The sequence below is a fragment of the Oncorhynchus tshawytscha genome, linkage group LG30 (assembly GCF_018296145.1).
Source record: "Oncorhynchus tshawytscha isolate Ot180627B linkage group LG30, Otsh_v2.0, whole genome shotgun sequence".
NCBI classification, from domain to species: domain Eukaryota; kingdom Metazoa; phylum Chordata; class Actinopteri; order Salmoniformes; family Salmonidae; genus Oncorhynchus; species Oncorhynchus tshawytscha.
This window is the reverse complement of record NC_056458.1, coordinates 49,064,986-49,078,805: the sequence shown is the minus strand read 5'-3', so window position 1 is coordinate 49,078,805 and position 13,820 is coordinate 49,064,986. Positions and strand designations below refer to the sequence as shown.

Genomic DNA, 13,820 nt, shown 5'->3' with positions numbered 1-13,820 from the left:
GGGCAGATCTAGGCTGTAGGCCCTCCTTGGTTGGGGACAGATCTAGGCTGTAGTCCCTCCTTGGTTGGGGGCAGATCTAGGCTGTAGTCCCTCCTTGGTTGGGGACAGATCTAGGCTGTAGGCCCTCCTTGGTTGGGGACAGAATTAGGCTGTAGGCCCTCCTTGATTGGGGACAGAATTAGGCTGTAGGCCCTCCTTGGTTGGGGACAGATCTACGCTGTAGGCCCTCCTTGGTTGGGGACAGACTTAGGCTGTAGGCCCTCTTGGTTGGGGACAGAATTAGGCTGTAGGCCCTCCTTGGTTGGGGACAGATCTAGGCTGTAGGCCCTCCTTGGTTGGGGACAGAATTAGGCTGTAGGCCCTCCTTGATTGGGGACAGAATTAGGCTGTAGGCCCTCCTTGGTTGGGGACAGATCTACGCTGTAGGCCCTCCTTGGTTGGGGACAGAATTAGGCTGTAGGCCCTCCTTGGTTGGGGACAGAATTAGGCTGTAGGCCCTCCTTGGTTGGGGACAGATTAGGCTGTAGGCCCTCCTTGGTTGGGGACAGATCTAGGCTGTAGGCCCTCCTTGGTTGGGGACAGAATTAGGCTGTAGGCCCTCCTTGGTTGGGGACAGAATTAGGCTGTAGGCCCTCCTTGATTGGGGACAGAATTAGGCTGTAGGCCCTCCTTGGTTGGGGACAGAATTAGGCTGTAGGCCCTCCTTGGTTGGGGACAGATTAGGCTGTAGGCCCTCCTTGGTTGGGGACAGAATTAGGCTGTAGGCCCTCCTTGATTGGGGACAGAATTAGGCTGTAGGCCCTCCTTGGTTGGGGACAGAATTAGGCTGTAGGCCCTCCTTGATTGGGGACAGAATTAGGCTGTAGGCCCTCCTTGGTTGGGGACAGAATTAGGCTGTAGGCCCTCCTTGGTTGGGGACAGAATTAGGCTGTAGGCCCTCCTTGATTGGGGACAGAATTAGGCTGTAGGCCCTCCTTGGTTGGGGACAGAATTAGGCTGTAGGCCCTCCTTGGTTGGGGACAGAATTAGGCTGTAGGCCCTCCTTGGTTGGGGACAGAATTAGGCTGTAGGCCCTCCTTGATTGGGGACAGAATTAGGGCTTTAGGCCCTCCTTGGTTGGGGGACAGAATTAGGCTGTAGGCCCTCCTTGATTGGGGACAGAATTAGGCTGTAGGCCCTCCTTGGTTGGGGACAGAATTAGGCTGTAGGCCCTCCTTGGTTGGGGACAGAATTAGGCTGTAGGCCCTCCTTGGTTGGGGACAGAATTAGGCTGTAGGCCCTCCTTGGTTGGGGACAGAATTAGGCTGTAGGCCCTCCTTGATTGGGGACAGAATTAGGCTGTAGGCCCTCCTTGGTTGATGACAGAATTAGGCTGTAGGCCCTCCTTGATTGGGGACAGAATTAGGCTGTAGGCCCTCCTTGGTTGGGGACAGAATTAGGCTGTAGGCCCTCCTTGGTTGGGGACTCCCTTTAGGCTGTAGGCCCTCCCTTGGTTGGGGACAGATCTACACTGTAGGCCCTCCTTGGTTGGGGACAGATCTACACTGTAGGCCCTAATTTTCTGTTTGTCTCTCAATCAATTAAATTCAAAGGATTTTATTGGCATGGGAAACATGTTTACTCTTCCCCCCCCCCTTCTCTCCCTTTCCTCTGTCTGCCCCTCCCTCTCTCTCCCCATCTCTCTCTCACTCTCTCCCCCTTCCCCCTTCTCTCCCTTTCCTCTGTCTGCCCCTCCCCCTCTCTCTCCCTTTCCTCTGTCTGTCTGCCCCTCCCTCTCTCTCCCCATCTCTCTCTCACTCTTCCCCCCCCCCTTCTCTCCCTTTCCTCTGTCTGCCCCCCCTCTCTCTCCCCATCTCTCCCCCTCCCCCCCCCCTTCTCCCCCTTTCCTCTGTCTGTCTGCCCCTCCCTCTCTCTCCCACCCCTCTCTCTCCCTCTCTCCCCCTTCTCTCCCTTTCCTCTGTCTGCCCCTCCCTCTCTCTCCCCATCTCTCTCTCTCTCTCTCCCCCCCCCTTCTCTCCCTTTCCTCTGTCTGCCCCTCCCTCTCTCTCCCCCCTCCCTCTCTCTCCCCATCTCTCTCTCTGTCTCTCCCCCCTCCCCCCCTCTCTCTCCCCTCCCCTTTCCTCTGTCTGCCCCTCCCTCTCTCTCCCCATCTCTCTCTCTCACTCTCCCCCCCCCCTTCTCTCCCTTTCCTCTGTCTGCCCCTCCCTCTCTCTCCCCATCTCTCTCTCACTCTTCCCCTTCCCCCCCTCTGTCTGCCCCTCCCCTCTCTCTCCCTTTCCTCTGTCTGCCCCTCCCTCTCTCTCCCCATCTCTCTCTCACTCTCCCCCCTCCCCCTTCTCTCCCTTTCCTCTGTCTGCCCCTCCCCCTCTCTCTCCCCATCTCTCTCTCACTCTCCCCATCTCCCCCCTCTCTCTCCCCCTTTCCTCTGTCTGCCCCTCCCTCTCTCTCCCCCCATCTCTCTCTCACTCTTCTCCCCCCCTCTGCCCTTCTCCCTTTCCTGTCTGCCCCTCCCTCTCTCTCCCCATCTCTCTCTCACTCTCCCCTCCCCTCTCCCCCCTTTCCCCCCTCCCCTTCTCTCCCTCCCTTTTCCTCTGTCTGCCCCTCCCCCTCTCTCCCCATGTCTCCCTCTCTCTCCCCATCTCTCTCCCCCTCCCCCTTCTCTCCCTTTCCTCTGTCTGCCCCTCCCTCTCTCTCCCCATCTCTCTCTCACTCTTGCCCCTCCCCCCCCTCCCCCTTCTCTCCCTTTCCTCTGTCTGCCCCTCCCTCTCTCTCCCCATCTCTCTCTCACTCTTCCCCCTGTCTCTCTCCCTTTCCTCTGTCTGCCCCTCCCTCTCTCTCCCCATCTCTCTCTCATCTCTCTCCCCCTCCCCCTTCTCTCCCTTTCCTCTGTCTGCCCCTCCCCTCCATCTCTCTCCCCATCTCTCTCTCTCTGTCTGCCCCCCCTCTCCCCCCTTCTCTCCCCCTTTCTCCCTTTCCTCTGTCTGCCCCCCCTCTGCCCCTCTCTCTCCCCCCTCTGCCTTCAGTAAGATGCAGACCGGTATGTCAGTACTCACAGTTTCTCTAGTTTGTAGAGTCCACTGAAGGCTTCACTGGAGATTGTCTGAATGCTGTTGTTCTGTAGGAACCTACGAGTAGAAACACACTGTTAGAAACACACAGAAACACACCGCTAAGAGTGTACTGGGTTAGCAGTGGTTCCACATGACTTCACCGGGTACTAGTAAACATATTGTTAATAGCCTTCTCATTCTAAAATAACAAAGTCATTCGGTTTGTCGTATATAACACACACGTTTCTAGCTACAACACAGCCAGTACAGTCCCAACCCAGTACAGTGTTAACCCAGTACAGTCCCAACCCAGTACAGTGTTTTTATTTTATTTATTTATTTTACCTTTATTTAACCAGGTAGGCAAGTTGAGAACAAGTTCTCATTTACAACTGCGACCTGGCCAAGATAAAGCAAAGCAGTTCGACAGATACAACGACACAGAGTTACACATGGAGTAAAACAAACATACAGTCAATAATACAGTATAAACAAGTCTATATACGATGTGAGCAAATGAGGTGAGAAGGGAGGTAAAGGCAAAAAAAGGCCATGGTGGCAAAGTAAATACAATATAGCAAGTAAAACACTGGAATGGTAGTTTTGCAATGGAAGAAGTGCAAAGTAGAAATAAAAATAGTGGGGTGCAAAGGAGCAAAATAAATAAATAAATTAAAATTAAATACAGTTAGGAAAGAGGTAGTTGTTTGGGCTAAATTATAGGTGGGCTATGTACAGGTGCAGTAATCTGTGAGCTGCTCTGACAGCTGGTGCTTAAAGCTAGTGAGGGAGATAAGTGTTTCCAGTTTCAGAGATTTTTGTAGTTCGTTCCAGTCATTGGCAGCAGAGAACTGGAAGGAGAGGCGCCCAAAGAAAGAATTGGTTTTGGGGGTGACTAGAGAGATATACCTGCTGGAGCGTGTGCTACAGGTGGGAGATGCTATGGTGACCAGCGAGCTGAGATAAGGGGGACTTTACCTAGCAGGGTCTTGTACATGACATGGAGCCAGTGGGTTTGGCGACGAGTATGAAGCGAGGGCCAGCCAACGAGAGCGTACAGGTCGCAATGGTGGGTGGTATATGGGGCTTTGGTGACAAAACGGATTGCACTGTGATAGACTGCATCCAATTTGTTGAGTAGGGTATTGGAGGCTATTTTTTAAATGACATCGCCAAAGTCGAGGATTGGTAGGATGGTCAGTTTTACAAGGGTATGTTTGGCAGCATGAGTGAAGGATGCTTTGTTGCGAAATAGGAAGCCAATTCTAGATTTAACTTTGGATTGGAGATGTTTGATATGGGTCTGGAAGGAGAGTTTACAGTCTAACCAGACACCTAAGTATTTGTAGTTGTCCACGTATTCTAAGTCAGAGCCGTCCAGAATAGTGATGTTGGACAGGCGGGTAGGTGCAGGTAGCGATCGGTTGAAGAGCATGCATTTAGTTTTACTTGTATTTAAGAGCAATTGGAGGCCACGGAAGGAGAGTTGTATGGCATTGAAGCTTGCCTGGAGGGTTGTTAACACAGTGTCCAAAGAAGGGCCGGAAGTATACAGAATGGTGTCGTCTGCGTAGAGGTGGATCAGAGATTCACCAGCAGCAAGAGCGACCTCATTGATGTATACAGAGAAGAGAGTCGGTCCAAGAATTGAACCCTGTGGCACCCCCATAGAGACTGCCAGAGGTCCGGACAGCAGACCCTCCGATTTGACACACTGAACTCTATCAGAGAAGTAGTTGGTGAACCAGGCGAGGCAATCATTTGAGAAACCAAGGCTGTCGACTCTGCCGATGAGGTGATTGACAGAGTCGAAAGCCTTGGCCAGATCAATGAATACGGCTGCACAGTAATGTTTCTTATCGATGGCGGTTAAGATATCGTTTAGGACCTTGAGCGTGGCTGAGGTGCACCCATGACCAGCTCTGAAACCAGATTGCATAGCAGAGAAGGTATGGTGAGATTCGAAATGGTCGGTAATCTGTTTGTTGACTTGGCTTTCAAAGACCTTAGAAAGGCACGGTAGGATAGATATAGGTCTGTAGCAGTTTGGGTCAAGAGTGTCCCCCTTTGAAGAGGGGGATGACCGCAGCTGCTTTCCCAACCCAGTACAGTGTTAACCCAGTACAGTCCCAACTCAGGCCAGTCCCAACCCAGTACAGTGTTAACCCAGTACAGTCCCAAGTCCCAGTACAGTGTTAACCCAGTACAGTCCCAACACAGTACAATGTTAACCCAATACAGTCCCAACCCAGTACAGTGTTAACCCAGTACAGTCCCAACTCAGGACAGTCCCAACCCAGTACAGTCCCAACCCAGTACAGTGTTAACCCAGTACAGTCCCAACCCAGTACAGTGTTAACCCATTACAGTCCCAACCCAGTACAGTGTGAACCCAGTACAGTCCCAACCCAGTACAGTGTTAACCCAGTACAGTCCCAACCCTGTACAGTGTTAACCCAGTATAGTCCCAACCCAGTACAGTCCCTCCCCTTTACAGTCCCTCCCCAGTACAGTGTTAACCCAGTACAGTCCCTCCCCAGTACAGTGTTAATCCAGTACAGTGTTAACCCAGTACAGTGTTAACCCAGTACAGTCCCAACCCAGTACAGTGTTAACCCAGTACAGTCCCAACCCAGTACAGTCCCAACCCAGTACTGTGTTAACCCAGTACAGTCCCAACCCTGTACAGTGTTAACCCAGTATAGTCCCAACCCAGTACAGTCCCTCCCCTTTACAGTCCCTCCCCAGTACAGTGTTAACCCAGTACAGTCCCAACCCAGTACAGTGTTAACCCAGTACAGTGTTAACCCAGTACAGTCCCAACCAAGTACAGTCCCAACCCAGTACAGTCCCTCCCCAGTACAGTCCCAACCCAGTACAGTGTTAACCCAGTGCAGTCCCACCCCAGTACAGTGTTAACCCAGTACAGTCCCAACCCAGTACAGTCCCAACCCAGTACAGTGTTAACCCAGCACAGTCCCAACCCAGTACAGTGTTAACCCAGTACAGTCCCAACCCAGCACAGTCCCTCCCCAGTACAGTGTTAACCCAGTAGTCCCAACCCAGTACTGTCCCAACCCAGTACAGTGTTAACCCAGTACAGTCCCAACCCAGTACAGTGTTAACCCAGTAGAGTCCCAACCCAGTACAGTGTGAACCCAGTACAGTCCCAACCCAGTACAGTGTTAACCCAGTACAGTCCCAACCCTGTACAGTGTTAACCCAGTATAGTCCCAATCCAGTACAGTCCCTCCCCAGTACAGTCCCTCCCCAGTACAGTGTTAACCCAGTACAGTCCCTCCCCAGTACAATCCCAACCCAGTACAGTGTTAACCCAGTACAGTGTTAACCCAGTACAGTCCCAACTCAGTAGTGTTAACCCAGTCCCAAACCAGTACAGTGTTAACCCAGTACAGTCCCAACCCAGTACAGTCCCAACCCAGTACAGTGTTAACCCAGTCCCAACCCAGTACAGTCCCAACCCAGTACAGTGTTAACCCAGTACAGTCTTAACCCAGTACAGTCTTAACCCAGTACAGTCCCAACCCAGTACAGTGTTAACCCAGCACAGTGTTAACCCAGCACAGTCGCTCCCCAGTACAGTGTTAACCCAGTACAGTGTTAACCCAGTACAGTGTTAACCCAGTCCCAACCTAGGACAGTGTTAACCCAGTACAGTCCCAACCCAGTACAGTGTTAACCCAGTACAGTCCCAACCCAGTACAGTCCCTCCCCAGTACAGTGTTAACCCAGTACAGTGTTAACCCAGTACAGTCCCAATCCAGTACAGTCCCAACCCAGTACAGTGTTAACCCAGTACAGTCCCAACCCAGTACAGTCCCAACCCAGTACAGAGTTAACCCAGTACAGTCCCAACCCAGTACAGTCCCTCCCCAGTACAGTGTTAACCCAGTACAGTCCCAACCCTTGTCCCCACCATTGTTCCTGTTCCCAAGTAAAGTAAGGTAACTGAGCTAAACGTCCCTACCCCCCGTAGCACTCACATCCGTCATCATGAAGTGCTTTGAGAGACTAGTCAAGGACCATATCACCTCCACCCTACCTGACACCCTTGACAGTCCAATTTGCTTACCGCCCAAATAGGTCCACAGACGATGCAATCTCAACCACACTGCACACTGCCCTAACCCATCTGGACAAGAGAATACCTATGTGAGAATGCTGTTCATCGACTACAGTCGGCATTCAACACCATAGTACCCTCCAGTCCCAACTCAGACCCTGGGTCCCAACCCCGCCCCAGTGCAACTGGGTACTGGACTTCCTGACGGGCCGCCCCCAGGTGGTGAGGGTAGGCCCAACATCTCCTCCCCGCTGATCCTCAACACTGGGGCCCCACAAGGGTGCGTCCCAGCCCCCTCCTGTACTCCCTGTTCACCCACGACTGCGTGGCCATGCACGCCTCCAACTCAATCATCAAGTTTGCGGACGACACAACAGTGGTAGGCTTGATTACCAACAACCAACGGCCCAGGGACAGTCCCTCCCCAGTGTGGTGTCAGGAAAATAACCTCACACTCAGTCCAAAACTAAGGAGATGATTGTGGACTTCAGGAAACAGCCACCCCCATCCCATCGATGGAACAGTAGTTAACCCAGTTTTAAGTTCCCATACCCATCACAGACAAACTGAATTGGTCCACTCACACAGACAGTGTGAGGAAGGCGCAGCAGCGTCCTTCAACCTCAGGAGGCTGAAGTGTTAACTTGTCACCAAAAGCACTCCCAACCCTCTACAGATGTTAATCGAGAGCATCCTGGCGGGCTGTATCACCGCCTGGTATGGCAACTGCACCGCCCTCAACCGTAAGGCTCTCCAGAGGGTAGTGAGTCCCACAACGCATCACCGGGGGCAAACTACCTGCCCTCCAGGACACCTACACCACCCGTACAGGAAGGCCATAAAGATCATCAGGACATCAACCACCCGAGCCACTGCCTGTTCACCCCGCTGTCATCCAGAAGGCGAGGTCAGTACAGGTGCATCAAAGCTGGGACCGAGAGACTGAAAAACAGCTTCTATCTCAAGGCCATCAGACTGTTAAACAGCCACCACTAACAGTGGCTACTGCCAACACACTGTCAATGACACTGACAGTCCCAGCCACTTTAATCATGGGAATTGATGGGAAATGATGTAAATATATCACTAGCCACTTTAAACAATGCTACCTTATATAATGTTACTTACCCTACATTGTTCATCTCATATGCATAGAGTTGATACTGTACTCTATATCATCGACTGCATCCTTATGTAATACATGTATCACTAGCCACTTTAACTATGCCACTTGGTTTACATACTTATCTCATATGTATATACTGTACCCAGATATCATCTACTGTATCTTGCCTATGCTGCTCTGTACCATCACTCATTCATATACCTTATGTACATATTCTTTATCCCCTTACACTGTGTATAAGACAGTAGTTTTGGAATTGTTAGTTAGATTACTTGCTCGTTATTACTGCATTGTTGGAACTAGTCACAAGCATTTGCTACACTCGCATTAACATCCTAACCATGTGTATGTGACAAATAAAATTTGATTTGATTTGATTTGAGAGTTAACCCAGTACAGTGCTAACCCAGTACAGTCCCATCCCAGCACGGTGTTAACCCAGTACAGTGTTAACCCAGCACAGTCCAAACCCAGTACAGTGTTAACCCAGTAGCTGTCCCTCCCCAGTACAGTGTTAACCCAGCACAGTCCCAACCCCGTACAGTGTTAACCCAGTACAGTCCCAACCCAGTACAGTCCCTCCCCAGTACAGTGTTAACCGAGTACAGTGTTAACCCAGTACAGTCCCAACCCAGTACAGTGTTAACCCAGTACAGTCCCAACCCAGTACAGTCCCAACCCAGTACAGTGTTAACCCAGTACAGTCCCAACCCAGTACAGTCCCAACCCAGTACAGTGTTAACCCAGTGCAGTCCCAACCCAGTACAGTGTTAACCCAGTACAGTCCCAACCCAGTACAGTCCCAACCCAGTACAGTGTTAACCCAGTACAGTCCCAACCCAGGACAGTGTTAACCCAGTACAGGCCCAACCCAGTAGTGTTAACCCAGTCCCAACCCAGTACAGTGTTAACCCAGTCCAGTCCCAACCCAGTACAGTCCCAACCCAGTACAGTGTTAACCCAGTCCCAACCCAGTACAGTCCCAACCCAGTACAGTGTTAACCCAGTACAGTCCCAACCCACAGTGTCCCAACCCAGTACAGTGTTAACCCAGTACAGTCCCAACCCAGTACAGTCCCAACCCAGTACAGTGTTAACCCAGCACAGTCCCTCCCCAGTACAGTGTTAACCTAGTACAGTGTTAACCCAGTACAGTGTTAACCCAGTCCCAACCCAGTACAGTCCCAATCCAGTACAGTCCCAACCCAGTACAGTGTTAACCCAGTACAGTCCCAACCCAGTACAGTCCCTCCCCAGTACAGTGTTAACCCAGTACAGTCCCAACCCAGTACAGTCCCTCCCCAGTACAGTGTTAACCCAGTACAGTGTTAACCCAGTACAGTCCCAACCCAGTACAGTGTTAACCCAGTACAGTGTTAACCCAGTACAGTCCCAACCCAGTACAGTGTTAACCCAGTACAGTCCCAACCCAGTACAGTGTTAACCCAGTACAGTCCCAACCCAGTACAGTGTTAACCCAGTACAGTGTTAACCCAGTACAGTGTTAACCCAGTACAGTGTTAACCCAGTCCCAACCCAGTACAGTGTTAACCCAGTACAGTCCCAACCCAGTACAGTCCCTCCCCAGTACAGTGTTAACCCAGTACAGTGTTAACCCAGTACAGTGTTAACCCAGTACAGTGTTAACCCAGTACAGTCCCAACCCAGTACAGTGTTAACCCAGTACAGTCCCAACCCAGTACAGTGTTAACCCAGTACAGTCCCAACCCAGTACAGTGTTAACCCAGTACAGTCCCAACCCAGTACAGTGTTAACCCAGTACAGTGTTAACCCAGTACAGTGTTAACCCAGTACAGTGTTAACCCAGTACTAACCCAGTACAGTCCCAACCCAGTACAGTGTTAACCCAGTACAGTCCCAACCCAGTACAGTGTTAACCCAGTACAGTGTTAACCCAGTACAGTGTTAACCCAGTACAGTCCCAACCCAGTACAGTGTTAACCCAGAGGTGGTGGCAGAGCTTATCTGCTGGTCTAGAGCTTAACATGGATAGCATGGTGAAGGTCTTTACAGTGAGACACCCATAACTTGCTAGGTGTGTGTGTGAGTGTGTGTGTGTGTGTGTGTAACTTAATGAATAAAGGATGAGGAACATAATGAATCTCTATGGGAAAATCACTCTTTAAACACACACACACACACACACACACACACACACACACCAGCATATTCCATCCATCGGGACCATAATAACAGTCTCTCTGCTGAATAGCTAATGCCAGATATGCAAATGACATCTCTTTGAAAAATGCTGTAAACAAACTCTGACATGACCTACGAACCTTTGCCTTGATTCAAACTGAGGGGGTGGTGTTACTCCTCACAGTTCCAGACAGGGCAGGTCTCAGGGAAGATTGAATACCACAAACTGCAGAGGCCAGGGACAATCCGCGGTCCCAGCTACTATGGCTAACCGTGTTCAAGCCCTCAAGAAAACCCTGCTAGCTTGAGCCAGGCTACGCTAGCAGCCAGGCTGCTACGCTAGCAGCCAGGCTACGCTAGCAGCCAGGCTACGCTAGCAGCCAGGCTACGCTAGCAGCCAGGCTACGCTAGCAGCCAGGCTACGCTAGCAGCCAGGCTACGCTAGCAGCCAGGCTACGCTAGCAGCCAGGCTACGCTAGCAGCAAAGCCAGGCTCCTCAGACCAGGCCTTGAGCAGCCAGGATCACTAGCAGCCAGGCTAGTAGCCAGGCTCCTAGCAGCCAGGCTAGCGGTCCCAGGAGAGCGCAGCTACAAATAGCAGGATCACTGTGGCTCGGGATCCAAACTCAAAAAGTAGCAAGCTAACTAAGAAACTTTTCAATACACTATGCCATGTCTATTGTCTATTCATCTAATATTTGAATGATTCAAGAACAAAAAAAATACAACAATTATCTATGGGCTAAAAACAACTAAAATGAAACATTAGTTGACATGGACTAGTTGATCTGGACATTTATAACACGTTATAAATAGGTATACAACGATTAACAAGAGGGAAAATGATGATACACAACCCCAATTTTAGAAAAATACACCTTGTGCATTCTACTATTACAATGTTCAAGAGTAAGTTTAAAAGGTGGATTGAGTTCCTTCAAAGAAGATATACTGTATATGTTATTGGACCCCGCTACGCCCCCTTACCAACCTTTCAATTACTGACCTCTTAACCGCCCTCCTACCTCCAGCCTGATGAATAAGAACCGGATAAACAGGAGTCAGGCAACGTGCATTCCTACGTGTGTGTGTTTGTTTGTGTTTGTTTGTGTGTGATTGATAGTAGCTATATTAAATAGTGAATCTCTCCCTGAGAGATGTCAGAGAATGTTATTACAGATCACTATTTGACAGGTTAGTGTGGAAAATAAGAAAACATTTCTCCTCCAACACCTGGGACCTGCGTTGGAATACGTGTGATTGGATGAGCCGCAACAGAACGGAAGAAAAAAAATACACAAACTATACAAATATATATATATATATATTTTAAACCTTTTATCTAAACGAAGAAGTCCCACTGAGACAAGGACATTTCAGTATGAGTCACAAGGGATTTGGGGTAAAACGGCAAAAGACAGATGTCCCTATGCAACAAAACTATCTTTGTTTTAGATCGTTATTTTGACAAGCAGCCTTAGTCTTGGGTTTTAGAAGTTGAACTACACTCTGGTAAAAAAAAGTTTTGGAATACCTGAGGGTTTTCCTTCATTTTATTTTTCACTATTTTCTACATTTAAGAATAATAGTGAAAACATCAAAACTATGAAATAACACGTGGAATAATGTAGTAAAAAAAAAAAAAAAAGTGTTAAACAAATGAAAATATATTTCATGTTTGAGATTCTTCATAGTACTCTCTGTGTAAGAAATGAACACCTCTAATGTTACAGTAAATCATTTTGTGGTGTTATTTTAACACTGTATGGTGTAATGCCTAATTTACATATTTCCCAGCATGCCTTTTCTTCTTTTTTTGCATTAATACCCATGACTGTATTTGTTAGTGACACAGAGACATCATTAGAAGGCCTGCTTTAATGAATGGGAGGAGACAGGTTTACTTCTTTGGGATCAGTGTCCCTTCCACGGGACGGTTGAGATAACTAATGTGATTAGCATGAGACTATAAGTAACAAGAACATTTCCCAGGACATAGACATGACAAATTTGGGCAGTCTTGATACAACATTTTGAACCGCAATGCAATGATTCATTGGATCAGTCTAAATATTTGCACATACTCTGATGCCATCCAGTGGCCAAAATATAAATTGCACCTGCGCTGGAATAATACACGATGGCCTTCCTCTTGCATTTCAAAGATGATGATTTACCAGATCTAATGTGTTATATTCAACTACATTCCTTTCACATTTCCATAATGGGGGTGGGGGCACAACTCAACATTGGGAAAGTGTTTCCAATGTTTAGTATACTCAGTGTATGTACAAAGGCCTTCATTATTGGCCACATCAGACCTTCAGGGGAAACTAGGCAAAAGTTTTTAACAAGTAATCAGTTTCATTACATTAAAACAAACAAATATAATGACAACTTGTTAACTCAGGATCTCACTTGAAAAATAATGACTGCAACAACTAAGTTCTCTGTCACTAACTTACACAGTCATGGGTAGTACTGGTAACTCCAAAATTCACTCCAAAGGCATCCTGGGAAATATGTAAATAAGGCTTAAAACTAGTGGTGTACTGAGGATCGTAACGATACGGGCAATTTTTGGGATACGATTATGATCAGAGTATTTTGGGTAATTGTTCATCATTTTTGGATATCCGCACACGTTTTCTGTCAGTGGGTGTTCTGTGAGGTTCTACGTCAGGGTTGTCGAACTCATTCTATAGGAGGGTCTAGTGTCTGTGGTTTTGTTGTTTTTTTTCCTTTCAATTAAGCCCTAGACAACCAGGTGAAGGGAGTTCCTTACTAATTAGTGACCTTTATTCATCAATCTAGTACAAGGGAGGAGAGAAAACCCACAGACACTCAGCCCTCCGTGGAATGAGAGAGAGAGAGAGAGAGAGAGAGAGAGAGAGAGAGAGAGAGAGAGAGAGAGAGAGAGAGACCTGGGCCCTGACAGTAAATCTCAGTAAGACCAAAATAATGGTGATACAAAAAAGGTCCAGTCGCCAGGACCACAAATACAAATTCCATCTAGACAATGTTGCCCTAGAGCACACAAAAAACTATACATACCTTGGCCTAAACATCAGCACCACAGGTAACTATACATACCTTGGCCTAAACATCAGCACCACAGGTAACTTCCACAAAGCTGTGAACGATCGAGAGACAAGGCAAGAAGGGCCTTCTGTGCCATCAAAAGGAACATAAAATTCGACATACCAATTAGGATCTGGCTAAAAATACTTGAATCAGTCATAGAGCCCATTGTCCTTTATGGTTGTGAGGTCTGGGGTCCGCTCACCAACCAAGAATTCACAAAATGGGGCAAACACCAAATTGAGACTCTGCATGCAGAATCTGCAAAAATATCCCCCGTGTACAAACCTTCCATAACAAAGCCATCACCTACAGAG

At 48.8% G+C, this 13,820-nt stretch overlaps 1 protein-coding gene across 1 annotated transcript in view; it reads right to left on the bottom strand.

Annotated features, from left to right (window-relative positions):
- rxfp2a (relaxin family peptide receptor 2a) overlaps positions 1-13,820 on the bottom strand; it is a 181,009-nt gene that overhangs the window by 94,588 nt on the left and 72,601 nt on the right. Inside the window, exon 6 of the mRNA XM_042309162.1 lies at positions 3,054-3,125. Within this exon, the coding sequence (XP_042165096.1) occupies positions 3,054-3,125 (72 nt within the window). The remainder of the gene's footprint in view (positions 1-3,053; positions 3,126-13,820) is intronic.